The sequence below is a fragment of the Dromiciops gliroides genome, chromosome 1 (assembly GCF_019393635.1).
Source record: "Dromiciops gliroides isolate mDroGli1 chromosome 1, mDroGli1.pri, whole genome shotgun sequence".
NCBI lineage: Eukaryota > Metazoa > Chordata > Mammalia > Microbiotheria > Microbiotheriidae > Dromiciops > Dromiciops gliroides.
Window position 1 is genome coordinate 269,850,065 of NC_057861.1, and position 18,247 is coordinate 269,868,311.

At 36.1% G+C, this 18,247-nt stretch overlaps 1 protein-coding gene across 1 annotated transcript in view; it reads right to left on the minus strand.

The window, feature by feature from the left end:
• The window catches only part of CA8 (carbonic anhydrase 8), a 162,202-nt gene that overhangs the window by 78,841 nt on the left and 65,114 nt on the right, over window positions 1-18,247 (minus strand). Inside the window, exon 4 of the mRNA XM_043976306.1 lies at window positions 2,886-2,981. Coding sequence (XP_043832241.1) covers window positions 2,886-2,981 — 96 coding nt within the window. The remainder of the gene's footprint in view (window positions 1-2,885; window positions 2,982-18,247) is intronic.

Genomic DNA, 18,247 nt, shown 5'->3' on the forward strand with positions numbered 1-18,247 from the left:
TAGTTGAAGTCCTGCCTCTGAGAAGTACTGGTTCAATGTGAACCTGGTCAAAGTCAGAATTTCCCAGGTCAGTCTCTAAAACTGTTATGTACAGGATGGTTGCTGATCTGCATCAATAAAAGAAGTTTTCCTACACTAATGACTTCATAGATTAGGGTTGGGGTAAGGTCAGTATTTAGTCTCTTTGGATATAATTTCTAAGGTTAGAAAGAGCAGCACATATTATTAATTTTCTTTGTTTCCCTTCTCATATGGCCAGTCATGCTTTTTTCATGGTGAAGCCAAAGTAATTAAAGTGCATAGATAAAATGATTAAAAGTATGTAAGGGGGGGGCAGCTAGGTGGTGCAGTGGATAAAGAACCGGCCTTGGATTCAGGAGTACCTGAGTTCAAATCCTGCCTCAGACACTTGACTTACTAGCCGTGTGACCCTGGGCAAGTCACTTAACCCCCATTGCCCAGCCAAAAAAAAAAAAAAAGTATGTAAGGAACTTTAAAAACCTCAAAGTACCATATGAATGTCAGTTAATAACAATAATTAGACTAATAATAAATAACATTTATGTAGTGCTTACTATGTACCAGCCACTGTGCTAAGCTCTTTTGTTTTGATTTGTTTTTGTTTTTGTGGGGCAATGAGGGTTAAGTGATTTGCCCATGGTCACACAGCTAGTAAGTGTCAAGTATCTGAGATGGGATTTGAACTCAGGTCCTCCTGAATCCAGAGTTGTTACTTTATCCACTGCGCCCCCTAGCTGCCCCCTGTGCTAAGCTCTTGACAATTATTATCACATTTGATCTTCATAGCAACACTAGGAGTTAGGTGTTCTTATTTTTATTGTCCCTATTTTAAAGACAAGAAAACTGAGGCAGAGATTAAGTGGCATTATTATTATCCAAAAAGACATTTTAGCTATTAATTCCTTTTCTAACATATATAATAACTACCTATTAGGAACAAAACTGAATGATTTCATTTGCAACTTCCCTCTTTCTTTGGAGTCTTAACAGTAAAATGTTAGTAAGACCAGCAGGAAAAACAAAAAAAAAGAATAGAAACAAGGACTCTGTGTAATCTAAAAATAGAATCATTAGTCCCTAAATAAGTAAGCTAACTTTGATGGATTGTCAGACCGTCATTATTCTTTAGATAGTTTTTTTTCCCTAAACATGGACCTAATTCAAATTTAATCAACAAATATGAGTGATATAGGCACATTTGTAAGGGAATAGGTGTTTATGAATGAATATGTCCTTATCTATTCCAGTTAACATATGCCCAGACTTCTTTAGCATTTGTGAATCTAAACAACATTATTTATATGGCATTATGTAATCTGTCATATCTTGGTTTCAGAATTCGTTGAAATATATGTCTTATTTCCCACTAAAATTGTAAGCTCCTTGAGAGCAAGGTCCATATTTTTTGCTTTATTTTTATCCCAAAGCACTTAATATCATGCCCTAATATGCTTGCTTAATAAATCCTTCTTGATTGGTTTTAAGAAGGTGTATTTCTCTTAAAGTGGATAGATTATACATGGACAGCTTGCCCAAATCAATGAGATCACAAATCCATCAAACTATTGATGATAGATATTCTTTTAAAATGTAATGGAAATAAAAAACAAAAAAATAATTAAAATTAATTAAAATCAAAATTAAATGGAAATATACCAAATTTTTAAGTCATGGATTTATAGCTATCATTCCATCATAGCCTAGAGTTATGTGTTCCTAAAAAGGGATGGCCATTCTTACACAGCTTTCATTCAGAGAGAGAAAAACCTTAGAGTTATTTATAAAAGAAAAGCAATAACAAATTATTCATACTTTTAAACAAGCTGCTATAGTAATCAATTTTTAGCTGAGTACAATTAGCTCTGCTGTAAATTTAATAACAACCAAGTCAAAATTATTGTTTCAGGTTTTCCCAGTCCTAATTAGGAGAACTAATTAAAGAAAAGCAAAAAAATTAAAATAAAAAAAACTAGCTATTTGTTGGACCAATCCAAGTAAACTTGCTGGGCTTTTAGGATCTCTTCAATCTCTACATATCCTAAGATTCCAAGCAGATGAAATGAAGTTACAAACTATTCATATTATATACTAGCTCACTGCTTTTAATTTTAAAAGTGGACTTTATACTTTCTTGCTTTTCACATGACTAATATATAAATACATATAACATGATTATATATACATACACACACATGTACACATACATGCATGTGTAAATGTACACATACACATATATAAAACCTATATATCTGATTGCTTGCAGTCTTGGGGAGAGGAGGACAGTGAGGGGGGGAGAAAATTTGAAATTCAAAATCTTACAAAAATGAATGTTGAAAACAATCTTTACATGTAATCAGAAAATAAAATACTACCTATATTTGGCTAAATAAATTTTAAAATCTAAAAAATACTTTCTTGCTTTCTTGCTTAATCTAATTAATTTAGAAGTCATATGATTGATACTTCATAGATTCTATGGTTAGTCTGAGTCGTCTTTCTCATAAGTCTTAAGAAGACTTTAACTAAATTCTCTGTTCCAGAATAGTACTCTAAAGGAAGTACTATGAAGGAATTATTTATTTATTGTAGCATGTAAAACTTTATGTGGTCACCTTATTTCTGTGCCAAGTTTGGGGAAAATTAGCTGGGATTTCTAATATATTTGTCACTAAAAGAGGTTGTCTTTTCTATTAAACAATACAGCTTTGTGTATCTTGATCTCCAAACATACACACTTCTATTTAAGGTATCATGGGGTGTGTCTGATTAATACAATAAAATAAAAATCTAATTCCAAAAAAATTTTTAAATATCATTTGGCATCTTTAAACCATAATGTATGATCTTAATAGTAGACCACTTACCTGAACAAACAAAGCAATAATAGCTATTCCATGTGTTTTCCCCACAGCCTCATCAATGCTACCATATAGGGTAGAATTCCAATGGATAAGATGAAGCTGTAAAAATAAATGACATAAACAGAAAATATTAGTGGCAGAGAAAATTCAATTGTAATTTAGAAATAGGAAATGAAACTCTGGAATATGTTAAACATTATATTTCATAAATCAGTAAATCAAAATATTTGAGAGTTGAAAGGGACCTTGGTGTTCTATATAAATCTATCCAATATACAAAAGGATTCTCCACTATAACATATCCAAAGGATGTTTATCCAAACTCTCCTTAAAGACTTCCAAGGAGAGGAAATATACTGCTTCCTGAGACAGTCCATTCCATTTTTAATAGTTCAAATTATTAGGAAATTCTTCCTTACATCAAGCTTAAATTTGCTTCATTGTAACTTCTGCCTATTGTTCCTAATTCTGCTCCCAGGGGCCAATCAGAACAAGTATATTCTTTCTTCCAAATCGCAGAACTTCAGGTACTTGAAGATAACTATCCCGTCTTCCCAATACTTCTCATCTCTAAGATATTTCCAGTTCCTTCATCCAATTCGCATATGACATGATCTTGAGATCCTGCACCATCTTGCTTGTCCTACTCTAGTGTTTTCAGTTCATCAATGTTCTTCTAAAAACATGGTTCTGAGATCTGAACATAATACTCCTGGCCTATATGTGGCCTAAGCTTGGCAGAGTACACCTAGACTTTCATCTTCTAATCCTATACATTATGCCACTCAATGTGACTCAATTCAATTATTCAAGCATTATTTGAAGACCAACCATATGAAAGGCACTGAAAACACAAAGGCAAACATAAAACAATCCCTCCCCTCAAGAATCACAAAGGTTAAATTCTACTGTGTAGGACAGCAGAGGAAATAAAATGAACCCAGAAAAGTAAATAAGTATATCAAGGTAACTTCAGGGGAATCCTTAACAAATGGAGGAATTTTGAAAGGCTTTATAAAGGAGATGAGACTTGAGCTGATCTTTGAAGGGGAATAAGGAGTCTAAGAAGCAGGAGGGAGAAAGCCTATATAAAAGTCACAGAGGTGGGGGCAGCTAGGTGGCACAATGGATAGAGCACTGGACCTGGATTTAGGAGGACCTGAGTTCAAATGTAACCTCAGACACTTAACACTTACTAGCTGTGTGACCCTGGGCAAGTCACTTAACCCCAATTGTCTCACCAAAAAAAAAAATGTCACAGAGGTGAAAGAAGTGTTGACATAAATGGGGAATGGCAGGAGGACCAGTTTGGTCAGTATGTAGAGTGCATAAGGGGCAGTAATATGATGTTAATTTTTATAGATAGTTTAGCACAAGATTATAAAGGACTTTAAGGACTTTAAATTCTAAGCAGACGAGCTTTATCTTTTGCTGGTCAAATTAGGGAACCACTAAAGTTTCTGGAGCAGGGCAAGGACATGGACATACTTGTTCTATAGTAATGTTAATTTTAATGCTCTGTGAAGAATTACTTGGGGAAGAAGAGACAATAGACAAAGGGAAACCTTTTAGGAGACTATTTAAAACATCCAGGTGAGAAATGATACAACTTAAGATTGCATTTAACTTTTTTGGCTGCCGTTCCACAATGTTAACTCTTAGTGAGCTGGGAGTCCTCTAAAATTGCCAACAGTTTTCGCACAAACTACTGTCTAACCATAATTCTCCTATCTTGTACTTAATAAATCCTTCTTGAATGGCTGTAAAAGGGAATAATTTTTAAGTAGATAGATTATACATGGAGAGGTTGCCCAAATCAATGGGATCACGAATCCATCAAACTATTGAAGATAGATATTCTTTTAAAATTAAATGGAAATGTACCAAATTTTTAAGGCATGGATTTATCATTCCATTCTAACCTAGAGTTATAAGTTCCTAAAAAGGAGTGCCTATTCTTGGGTAGTTCTCAAACAGAGACAAACTTTAGAGTTAATTTATTTATTTATTTATTTATTTTATTTTTTATTTATTTATTTATTTATTTATTTATTTATTTATTTATTTTTAGTGAGGCAATTGGGGTTAAGTGACTTGCCCAGGGTCACACAGCTAGTAAGTGTTAAGTGTCTGAGGCCGGATTTGAACTCAGGTCCTCCTGAATCCAGGGCCGGTGCTCTATCCACTGCGCCACCTAGCTGCCCTAAAGTTATTTATAAAAGAAAAACATTAGCAAATTATTAATACTTTTGAAAAAGTTGCTTTAGTAATTATTTTTTAGTTAAGTACAATTAGCTATGCTAGAAATTCAATAATAATGACCAAGTCAAAATTCTTGTTGCAGGTTTTCCTAAAGAACTAAGGCTGATTTTGTAAAACAAAACAATATAGAACAAAAAACCTTGCTGTTAAATAAACTAATCCAAGTTGATGACCTGAACTACTACATTTTAACTTGATTACACAGTAGTCTGGCCCATTAAGAGCTTTGTGAATCCTGATTGTCATCTAGCTATCTCTGTTAGCTTTGTGTCTCTCATCAGCAAATTTAATGAGGTAATGCTTAGATTTTTTTTTATGGGGCAATAAGGGTTAAGTGACTTGCCCAGGGTCACATAGCTAGTAAGTGTCAAGTGTCTGAGGGCCTGGATTTGAACTCAGGTACTCCTGAATCCAGAGCCAGTGCTTTCTCTACTGCACCACCTAGCTGCCCTGGTAATGCTTAGATCTTTATGTAACTCATGGATGAATTTTTTTTTTTTTTTTGCAGGGCAATGGGGTTTACTCAGGAACTCCTGAATCCAGAGCCGGTGCTTTATCCACTGCACCACCTAGCTGCCCCATATGGATGAAATTATTAAACAGCACAGGGTCAAGTATAAATTTCGGAAGCACCAGTAACTTCATTTTTATGACTGATGTTGATATATTAATGACTTCTCCATGCATTCAATAAGTTTGAAACTGATCCAACTATTTTGTCATTATTGTTCAGTCATTTTAGTTGTGTCTGATACTTCATGACCCCATTTGGGATTTTCTTGGCAATAATACTGAAAGTATTTGCCATTTCTTACTCCAGGTCATTTTATAAATTAGGAAACTGAGGCAAATAGAGGTAAATAGAGTCACATAGCTAGTTAAGCGCTGAGGCCACATTTGAACTCAGGTCTTCCTGATCCCATCCTCTGTACCACCTACCTGCCCAATTATACTATTATTTAAATCATATCTCCATATTTTCCATAATAACAGCATGAGGGACTTTGTTACATGTTGTGCTAAAATCTAAGGAAACTATATTGATGGCATTCCCCTTATCTACTAGCCCAGTAACCCTGTCAACAAAAGAAATGCAATTAGTCTGGCATGATCCGTTCTTGATGAAGCCAAGTTGGCTCTTTTTTTTTTTTCTAGATGCGAACCATTCCATCAATAAGACATTCTAAAAGTTTATGGTCAATTGAAGCCAAGCTTACTGACTTACATTTTGCAAAATCCAATCTTTTCTATCCCCCTACTTTTTAAAAATCTACTTTTTTTAGAAAAGGACTTTTGTTCTTCTCTAATTCTATGATATTTCTCCTCTTCCCCATGATCTATCAAACATCATTATGGTGGCTCAGCAATCGCTATTTCCATTTTTTCCACAGTTCAAAAATGGAGTTCATCTGGGCTTAATGACCTAAGCTTATGAAAGACAGATAGGTGTTCTCTTACTATATCCACATTATCTAGGGTATCAATTCTCTATTAGCTGTGTTTGTTGTCTCCTTTCTAGCCTAGAGATCATTGTACTTGGCAGAAAGAATGCAAACAAAATGAGAGTTGAGCAGCTTTGCCATCTTCCTTTCATCATTAAACCCACCATCCCATCCACTTGGAACAGTGGTCCTATTCCTTTTCCCTTCTAAAGCTTTAAAAACCACTCTCAGTTCTCATTAGCTTTTTTGCCAACTTCATTTCATTGTGAACGTTAGCATTCCTGGCACTGTCATTAGAATATTGTGCCACATTTTATATTTATGCCCCATTAACTCCTCTTGTTTCCATCTTCTATACCAGTCTTTTAAAATTCTACTTTGGTCGCTGACTCCCTGTGTATCCACCTCAGTCTCATGAGACAACTCCTTTTCCACTTCATCTGAATCATTTCTCTCTGTGTCATCAGAACTTCATTACTGAGAGCTTTTCTATTCCTCCTAGACTGGCTTCTATTATAACATTTCAGTCAGTGTATTCCTACCTTTCCTTGCTCTCCTGAAATCAAGAGTACATTTCAAATTGGGTCTAACTTTCTTCTCCTCTATCACAAATTCTGATGGATGGTCCCTTCCCCACCATGTCTATTACCAGAAAATGGTTCCTCCTCACTGGTGAGACATATTCAGAAAAGAATTTCCTCTTACTGGTTCCATCACCTTTTGAAGGAAGGAATTATTATTAAGTTAACTTAATAAAATATTAACTGCTTTGCATGTGACAGAGAGATAAAGAGTTCTACCAGATGCCCACATGAATGAAGTTCTTTGTCATCACTATAGCATTCTCTATGCCAGGTCTGTGATCTGTTTCCTGAACTCTCCATCTACCTTCTGCCCAAGTGATCTATAGAATATTCTGACTCAAATATCATTTCTGCCCATATTGATCATCATGAAAAAGTTTTCAACAATATTTTGTCCTTCTTGTTCCTGGATCATCTCACTTGATGTATTATATAATACTATCTGTATTATACCATACCACTGTATTATATAATACTATCATATCTATGACATGTGATATATATGATGGTACATATGATACTTTGGGAAAGACCTTAGCTTAAAAAGGCCAAGGTCTTCCACTGCATCCCAGACCATCTCCAGTTATCCTAATGTATATCTCTAAACCCAGATGGTTCTGGAGGAGAGGGTGAAGTTGATGACCTTGACATCCCTCCCTCACCTAAATCCAATTCACTGCAAGTCATGACATCACCTCCCAAAGGCATGGTCCTTTTCAAGAACAAAAGACCAACAACAACTATTATATTGATAGTATTTTCCTCCACCACAACCCATGTCCTCCCTTTGATATTCAGAACCCTTTGGATTATTGGCAAAGCACCAAGTAAAAACATTGTTGACAGCCCTTGTCAGGAATACTCCATCCTAGCCTCTTATGACTGTCATTCACTCCCATTCTCAGACACCAGGTATGCATTTCCCAAGTCTGCCTTTCTCTTCTAACACCTTCAGTTTGTCCTAGTGGTGAACATGCTCCCTTTACCCCCAACGTCTAGCTCCTTGGTCACAATTTTGCAATCTTTGACAATGCTTTCTTGATTCATTAAGACATATCACTTGTAATCATGAAAAAATATAATTAAATAGTAGCTATTATACCATAAACAACTAACTGTTACAGTGAATAGAGCAGTAGGCCTGGAGTCAGGAAGACCTGAGTTCAAATTTGACCTCACACATGCTTGCTGGGTGACTAAGAAAATTAACCCCTTTTTGGCTTCAGTTTTCTCAACTATGAAATGGAAGTGATAAATATCATTTACCTCCCACAGCTGTTATTAGGACAAAATGAGATACTTATAAAGCACTTAGAGTAGGTACTTAATAAATGCTTATTTTGTTCCTACCTTCATTTCTTTTGGGGAAGTTTTCCATCTTATGACAAAAGCTGTTGGGATGTTCTCTTTCAGATCTTGTATATGTGTCTCCAGCACATTTTTGTTGCTATTCTTGAGTTATTTCAGTCACATCTGACCCTTTGTGACCCCATTTTGGAGGTTTATTGGCAAAGATACTGGAGTGGTTTGCCATTCCTTCTCCAGATCATTTTATAGATGAGGAAACTGAGACAAGCAGGGTTAAGTTACTTGCCCAGGATCACACAGCTACTAAGTGTCTGAGACCATATTAGAACTGAGGAAGAGGAATATTCCTGATTCCAAGCCTAGTGCTCTATTCACTGTACCACAGCTACCCCATTTCTCTCTTTTATTGTGTTCATTAAAATCCCTTGGCAGAGATTCAACTCCTTTCTTTTTTCTCTGAACATTAGTGAATGATTTCTTATCTGACAACACCTATGAATGCACATCTTTACTTTTTCATGGGCAAGTCAACTGATATTTACTAAATATCTGTTATGTATCAGGCACAGTGCTAAGTACCCAGGATACAAAGAAAGTAAAAAAAAAAGAGGTTCTTCTTGTGTGTTCTACACTTAGTTTCCTCCCCTTCAGAGGTATTTCATGTGCTGCTTAATCAACAAAGACTTATTAAGTACCTATTATATGTTAGGCAGAATGCTAAAAAATAAGGATACAATACAGAGTTGAGACAGTTCCTGACTGCAACTAGCTTACATTCTACTGAAGGGATAAAACTTGATTACACATAAATAAATACATGATATTCACAAAATTAATACAAAATCAGTTCATGGGGAGGGGGTACTAACAACTGAGGGAATCAGGAAAGATCTCTTCAATGAGGGAGGAGGCACTTGGACTGAGCTTTGAAGAGTGTTACAGTTGCAGAGATGAAGAGGAAGACATAAGCAGTGTATGCAAAGGCACAGAGGTAAAAGGGGGAAAGTGATTTATGGAAAACTGCTAGTAGGCCAGCTTGGTTACAATTTAGAGTACAGAAAAGAGAGCAATATATAGTAATACTGAAAATATATGATTGAGACAGATTGAAGATCTCTTGTCTCTGTCCCTTTGACTGGTTGTCGTCCGTGCTCTCTCTACTCCCCAGTACCTCTTGGAATCCCCAGCTCTCTTCAAGAATTAACTCAAGTGGAGCAGCTAGGTGGTGCAGTGGATAAAGTACCAGCCCTGGATTCAGCAGGACCTGAGTTCAATTCCAGCCTCAGACACTTGACACTTACTGGCTGTGTGACACTGGGCAAGTCACTTAACCCTTGTTAAGGCTAAAATTCTAGCTAGTCTGTCTAAAATATCTAATGAGTGGTCGCCAATAAATTATAAGCTTTAGCAAGAGTTAGACTTTTTAGCATTTATTAAGGAGAATAAGAATTTGGTAAAGAGAGAAGGAAAGGCCTACATTCATCTATCTATTAAAGGGAGAGTGCATTTCTAGCTCCCTTCTCCACCAGAGTCCTCATGAAAGAGAGAGAGTCAGAGAGCCAGGCTCCCCCCTTCTTCCTCCCACAAGCAAACGTCACTTCCTGATGCCAAAGAAAAGTCGCATGGTCTGTCCCTGAGAGACCTTCACCTCATGGCAAAGCTTTTCTACAGTAAGTCTCCAGCAGGTGGCATCATTTCCAATCATTACACCCTCATTGCCTGGCCAAAAGGAAGGAAGGAAGGAAAGAAAAGAGAAAGAATCCACTCAACTACTACCTTCTACAAGAGGCCTTTCCTTTTGCTAATGCCTTCCCTTCTGAGATAATCTCGTATTTGTGTGTATAAATTATTTTAAAAGGTTTAAAGAGAATCTGTGTTTTTTTAAATATACAAACTGAAACTTACCCTGTTGTATATTGTTTTTTAAAAGTAAGCCTTTTTAGAGAAGAGAGAAAAAAACAAATCAGCACATACTTCTTTCTCAAATCTTCCTTCTAATAATCACTTCCAACAATTTTACAGTAAGAATAACAAGCTAGAACAGCTATTCAATCACCAGTCACTTCCTTCTATATCTGCACTGTTTTCAGAAGAGTACATATAGTCAAGAGTTAGACAGTTATCCCTTCCACCCTACGAGATTTAGGGGGCATAGTGCCCTTGAGATCTAGAAAAATCTGGATAAGATTTTTGGTCCTCCCTTCATATCAGAGAAGAAATCTGAATTATTATGGTATTAAAAGATAAAATATGTTGATATTATATAATACTATACATATATTTTATGGATTTCTGGGGTTTTTAAAAACTATTTCTGTGTCATCTGTGACTTCTGCAAAATGCCCCAAAAATTTCCATTTGGTTTCTTATCCTAATCCATGATATAAAAAAACTTCAGTGGGAAAAGCAGAAATGTGGAAGGGAAAATTCTACGTTTCTCTAAGGTAAAAATGTCACTAGGAGCAGGGGTTAATGTATTATATGACAGGGGAATAGAGATGTCAGTCTGGATTCCTTGGAGCTTCTCAGTCTCATTGGGTATGTATATAAATAAATAAATATATATGTATGTATGTATATACAGGTGTGTGTATAAATATTGATATGCTTTATAGTATGTTTATATAAAGTATATATACTTTTATATCTATACATAATCATCTATGTATATATGTATATAGATATGCTTTATAGTATGTTTATGTAAAGTATACATACTTTACATATGTGTATACATGAGTATGTATACATATATAAATACATATTTTATATAAGCATACTATAAAGCATATCTATATTTATATACACACACATACATATACACAGAGATATATTACATATCCGTGTATATGTATCTGGACATCACAACAATTAGAATAAGAACTCCTTAAGATTAGGAACTATCTTTCTTTTGTCTTTGTATTTCCTTTACCTGACACATACTAAGTGAACCAATAAATGCCTGAAGACTCTATTGTTAAAGGCTCCAATTGTCTAAAGGAGATGTTTCTATTGAATCCTAAGACAATAGGAAACTCCCAAAGCTTCTTGAGAAGGGAACTAGTGTGGTCAATGAAACTGAACCCCAGGATTGGACACAGAGAACAGGACTTATGTGCTCTGAGCACTGGCATACCTGTACAACTCTAATCGGTTTTGATAGAGTAGCTCTAGCATTAGATTTGCAAGAGTAAGCTCACATCCTAGTAAAGTGGTCCTGCTAGCCAGGGAAGTAATAAAATATTGTTGTCATTGTTAGGTTTGTAGATTTCTTTTAAATGACATTGTGACATAATTAATTCCAAAGTAAATCTCAATAAAAAAGGATATTTCTAGTATTCGTGATAAAATATCGTCTTTGAAGTGGTGATAGATAACACTACAGAGGTTTTTTGTTTTTTTTTTCTCCCATAAGCATGACTGCTTTCAAGTTTATCTTGGGGCTGCACTTGCTCATTCCACACTGATAAAATGTCTGCAAATAACTAAATTCATTTCACTGTTACATAATCAAGTTGTAGCCACTCACTGCTTTGCAAAATTCTTATAATATGAGTAGGTGTAGACCAACCTTTTATCTAGCACACCATTTTCATGACTCTCATCTCCAACTATAGCTTCTTACAACTTGAGACTGCTGAGCATTTCAAAATTCAATTTAAATGCCAAAATCATGCCTACAAATTCAATTATCATGGCAATTCAGCAGATTCTAAAGAATGTTAAAGAAAATAACAATTGTCAAAGATTTAGCCCTTTAAATGACAATTCTAAAGTATTAAATTTTACACTAGAGGGAGCTCTTGCAGTCCTCTTATCTTCATAGAGTATGATTAGAACAAACTAGTTGTATTAAGTCAGACTGCAGGCAGTGCCAAACCAGTATAACAGTAAAGTTCCAATGAATGAAATTATCAGTGAAACGAAGTCATCATGACAATGTCCTCAAGAAAACAATAGTCCATAACCTATCAATTCATACTCGGAGCTATGACAAATCTCATTTTTTATTCCTGTGAACTTAATAGTGTAAGAATCATGTTAGCAAAGAATTAGAATCAATTGTTTAAATAAAAAAAATATGTTTCTAGAGAATTAAATGTTTTCAGACAGCAGAATGTAAACTTCAACTAGGAGTTTTTCTTTAATTCTAATAGCAAGGGAATAGTGTTCTGTTTTTAAAACAAAACATGACTTTTAATATTCAAACTGTTTCTAAAACATAATCTTACCTCCAATAGCTACCAAATTAAGGGTGACATCATTCACAAGAATGAGATTCTTTTCTGGCCTGAAGCATTTCTTTTTTTTTTTTTTTTTGCGGGGCAATGGGGGTTAAGTGACTTGCCCAGGGTCACACAGCTAGTAAGCGTTAAGTGTCTGAGGCCAGATTTGAACTCAGGTACTCCTGAATCCAGGGCCAACGCTTTAACCACTGCGCCATCTAACCGCCCCCAAATAATTAATTTTTTTTTAAATTTTTTTTTTTTGCAGGGCAATGAGGGTTAAGTGACTTGCCCAGGGTCATACAGCTAGTTAAGTGTCAAGTGTCTGAGGCTGGATTTGAACTCAGGTCCTCCTGAATGCAGGGCCAGTGCTTTATCCACTGTGCCACCTAGCTGCCCCCGGCCTGAAGCATTTTAACAATACTTCATATTTGCCTGTTAAAATGCTAAGCGTTGACCGGGAACTCCACTAAAACCCTATACTGCTAGGTAATCATAATATGGAACTGTCTCTGGGTAGTCTGTATATATCAAAGAACCACAAGCTCTGGCAAGTCCTACTAAATTGGCAAAGATTTGAGGATGGACACAAGGTGAGCTGTGTATGTATCTATTATTAGAAGATCATTGAAATATATCTATTGATCTGGTAGGTAGACAGAAAGGAAGGAAGGAAGGAAGGAAGGAAGGAAGGAAGGAAGGAAGGAAGGAAGGAAGGAAGGAAGGAAGAAAGAAAGAAAGAAAGAAAGAAAGAAAGAAAGAAAGAAAGAAAGAAAGAAAGAAAGAAAGAAAGAAAGAAAGAAAGAAAGAAAGAAAGAAAGAAAGAAAGAAAGGAATGAAGGAACAAAGGAAGGAAGGAAAATAAACAGATCAAAGATAGATATGTACCTATCCATTAGAAAATATATATAATGAACAAATGTTTAGATATGTGTAAAACGATCAGAGAGACCTAGATTTCTATGAGAGATATCTATCTGTGTGTATGCCTATTCAATTTTATGTATTTCAGATTTTTGAGTCAATGAAACCCCATCTGATTTGTTAGGTTCACAATCCCCAGGACTGCACTCATGCTAAGACTTAACTAACTCAGAGACCAGGTGTCCCCATCCACCCACCCTCCCAGCTGTTTTTATTCTGTGGCACAATTAGAGTTGTTTCCTGGCTCCCCACTTCACCTTCTTCATTCTTTATCAGGTAATTGAGAGAATACCCTCACTTCAGTGGTTCACACAACCTTCGCAGGTACTCCAGCAGTCTTCTCTAAGTTCTGTGTCAGTGCTTTTTCTAAAAACTCTATAGAAGGTTGAGACCTGAATGGTCCTGGGCATATGATGGTGGTGTACACTATGTGCTGCCCATGGAATTAAAAGGGCAAGGGGGGGCACACTCCTATACTGATCCCTGTTGGCATGTTTTCCTCCTATAATTACTATCCCTGGGTAACAGTGTCACTCTGGAGTACCAATTCCCTTCTTATTTGCATTGCACAAACAAGTACAGATGGGTGCAAATCTAGGATTTGCATGCTAAAGGAAAAACCAGTGTGAGAATTCTGAGGAATTGCTAGTCAGAGTATCTGAAGGAGGGCAAGATGCTAAAAGCATTAAAAAAAAAAAAACCTCAGACCTTTTTAATACCAAAAAAGGGCAACCAAAAATAAGCCCTAGGCATAAAACAGAAGGTAAAAATGATCTCTGCCCTCAAGGACCTTACATCATAACAAAGGATATTAATTTGTAAATAACTAAGTACACACAAAGGAAGATATGAAAGGTAGAGTGTAGGAAGACCGGATCAGACCACTTAGAGAGAATTGAAAGCTTGTGGGTCCTGAGCCTGAGTTATCCCTGAAACCTTAGAACACAATCTTAGCACCCCAAGAAAACAGCAACAAAACCAGACCTTCCCAGACCTTCCCTAAAGAAGTGCACAGAAGCTGGTCCTAACATCAGGTCTGAAGTCAGGAAGCAGCCTACAGGAATGGGCAAACAAACAAAAAGGAATCCCACCATAAAAAGCTATTAGGGTGATATTGGATGTTCAGAACACAAACCCAGAAGAAAAGAATGACTCCAAAACATCTACAAGTAAAGCCTCAAAAAAACAAAACAAAACAAAACAAAACACCCTACAGTTTGGGCACAGTCTCAATGAAAATTCCTAGAAGAGGTCAAAAAAGAGTTTGGGGTTTTTTTAAGGAGTTAAATTAATACTTTTTGCGGGGTGGGGCAATGAGGGTTAAGTGATTTGCCCAGGGTCACACACCTAGTAAGTGTCACGTATTTGAACTCAAGTCCTCCCGAATCCAGGGCTGGTGTTTTATGCACTGTGCCACCTAGCCAACCCCTAAAATGATATTTTCAATAAAATGAGACTACTAAAGAGGGGTAATGGAAAAGAAATGATAGCTACCAGAGAAGGAATTGGAAAAGGAAATTAACAGCTTGATATAAGGGGTATGAAGCCTTGACCACACAACCAAGCTTCATGGACATCAGCTTATACTAATAACTCCATTAGATGACAGGAAATGTTAAAACAAAGTCAAAAGACTAAAAAATAGAAGAATGTTGAAGGCATCTCATAGCAAAAACAACTGACCTGGAAAAAAATCAAGGAGACATTGATTCTATAATTAAAACTTAATATTGTTTATGAAACAGCCTTTAAATTGGTAGAACAACCCCCAACCCTTAAAGGCTTTGTAAATGGTGTTCCTATGATCCTCAGTTTTGCCTCTCTACAGCACTGATCACATAGGAGACTGTGAATGGTAATCTTTTTCATTTTTTATTGTAACTGGTATGCCTATCTTTAAGCAGTTATATAATATAACCTTCCATTAGCTTTCCTTTCCCTCTGAAGAAACCATATTTTGAAAATTAGTTAACAACTAGTATACATACATCAGTCTACAGACTCATGTCCATAACAGGAAATAATTAGCAAATTTGTTCATCAAGGTTTGACTTGTTTACCAGTCCCCCTATCAAGATTAATGTTTTATTTGCTTAATTTATGCCTTCCCTTTCATTAAATATATTCCTGTCCATAAGTATATTATAAATGGAAGAACAAAACATACACTTTACTATTTAGTTGTGTAATGATTGGAGTGATGCTACCTGCTGGAGAGTTACTGTAGGAAAGCTCCACCATGAGGAGAAGGCATCTGAGGGCAAGCCATGTGGTCAGTTCCTTGGTGTCAGGAAGTAACGTTTGCTCATGGGTACTGTCTATCAAAGCTACCTGCCAATCAACTTGAGGAGCCTCCCATTTCTGGGAGGAGAACACAAAGTAGGAAGGGGGCACTGGCGGAGGGGTTCTTCCTCTTTGGGTTCAAGACATTGGCTTGGTGGCAGGACTTCACGTGGAAGGTTAGGAAGGCTAGGATTTCCATGCTATAAGGAATCTGTTCTCAATCTTTCTCTCTCTTTACTATCTTATATCTTTTAATAAACCCTTAAAAGCCTAAACTCTTCGTGAATTCATCAGTGATTTTAGCCAGTTTCCCCCAAAACTGAGGGGGAACAGATTAGAACCCACATTTAGATTTTTAAACAACAGAATTGCATATTGACTAGATGGTTGCAAATATTTTGTCAACTCCCACATATTTTATTTTATATTAGAGAGCCTCAGTGAACTCTTTTCCTGTCCCTATCAACACCAACAAACAGGGTATAAGGCCTTAAATAAGTTAACAAATAATTGTCTTTCACAAAAGTATGTGCAGAACCCTAATTCATTAATTCACTAATGTTTTTTAAGAAGTATAATGGGAAAGTTGGGATAAGATAATAAATTTGGAGTCAGAAGACCTGGATTTGATACTTAGCAGGGTACTTTAAAATATATTATCTGATAACAGGCAAGTGTTGCAGTGGATAGAGTGCCAGGCCAGGAGTCAGGATGACTCATCTTCCTGAGTTCAAATCTGACCTCAGGCACTTACCATTGGGCAAGTCACTTAACCCTGTTTGCCTCAGTTTCCTGAGCTGGAGGAAGAAATGGCAAACCACTTCAGTGCCTTTGCCAAGAAAACCCAAATGGGGTCAAAAAGAGTAGGACAGGGGGCAGCTAGGTGGCACAGTGAATAAAGCACCAGCCCTGGATTCAGGAGTACCTGAGTTCAAATCTGGCCTCAGACACTTGACACTTACTAGCTGTGTAACCCTGGACAAGTCACTTAACCCCCATTGCCCCACAAAAAAAAAAAAAAAAGAGTAGGACAGGGGACATCTAGGTGGCACTGTGGATAGAGCACTGGCCCTGGATTCAGAAAGACCTGAGTTCAAATCTGGCCTCAGACACTTGACACTTACTAGTTGTGTGACCTTGGCAAGGCACTTAACCCCAATTGCCTCACCAAAAAAAAAAAAAAATTAAAAATTAAAAAGAGTAGGACAAAACTTAAAAATAACTGAACGTGAATCTGATTTTCATTCACAACACTCCAATTTAGTAGAAAAGAAAAGATACTACTTCAATTAAATAAATGGAAAATTACTCAAATTAAATGTTCTCATGCAACAGATTATAATCTATTCAAATTTTCATTTTTCTTAAAACTCCCAATGTAGCTGCCGACAGGAGCAGTGGGGGGGGAAACAGGGGAGGCAAAAGAAAGACTTGTTCCTTTTAAAAGTTGGCAGTCACAATCACCCTGGAATAGTTCCTGCTTACCTTTTTCTCATGACAAAGGTTTTGGCTTAGTGCCACCTACCCTAGGATACTGAGGCCCACAGTCCCCAATTCAGTCCTCATTATGAACATACGCTTAATAAAAAATAACAATGAAATTACCTCCATGTCTTGAATTGGCATTCACTATTAATTTTTCTTAATATAGCTGTCATTCTTTCAAATTAAACAATCTTATAACATCATTAAAATTTCCACATAAATCTTTTGAAGAAAGACTTTTTTGACTGAAATATTGCTGTAGAGATTCACAAATTGTGATTCCCTGCAGCTCATTAGGAAGATGTATCATTAATACCTGACAGACATTAATCCTAATATGCTTGACTCAGAACAATGGACAAATTTCATAAAGTTATAAAGGTGGAAATATACCTCTAGCTTTGTAATCATTTATTTTTCACTAAGGAAAAAAATAGGCCTGAGGATTTCATGTCAGCTTAACAGTGTTAGTTATCTTAAAGATTAATGATGTTTCTTTATTAACATAAATCATATGATAGTAAAGCACCCCAAAGAATACTGGAAATTGAAAAAATACCAATAATTTCAAATTTTTCTTTCTAACCATCCTCTTTCTTAAGCTTCAGTTCTCTACTTTCAATTACCTATTAGATATTTCAATTTTGACATCCACTATCATTTCAAGTTAGAACATACTTAAACAGAAACTCTGAGATTTCCCTATTTGATCATAATTTCCTGTCTTTCTCCTAACTTTTGTATGCCCTCAAGTCCACTGAAGCTTCTCTTCCTATTCATCATACCCTCTGACTCCCCACCTCCTCCCTGTGTTCCCTGTTTATCCCCCAATTTCTGCCTTCGTTTACTAT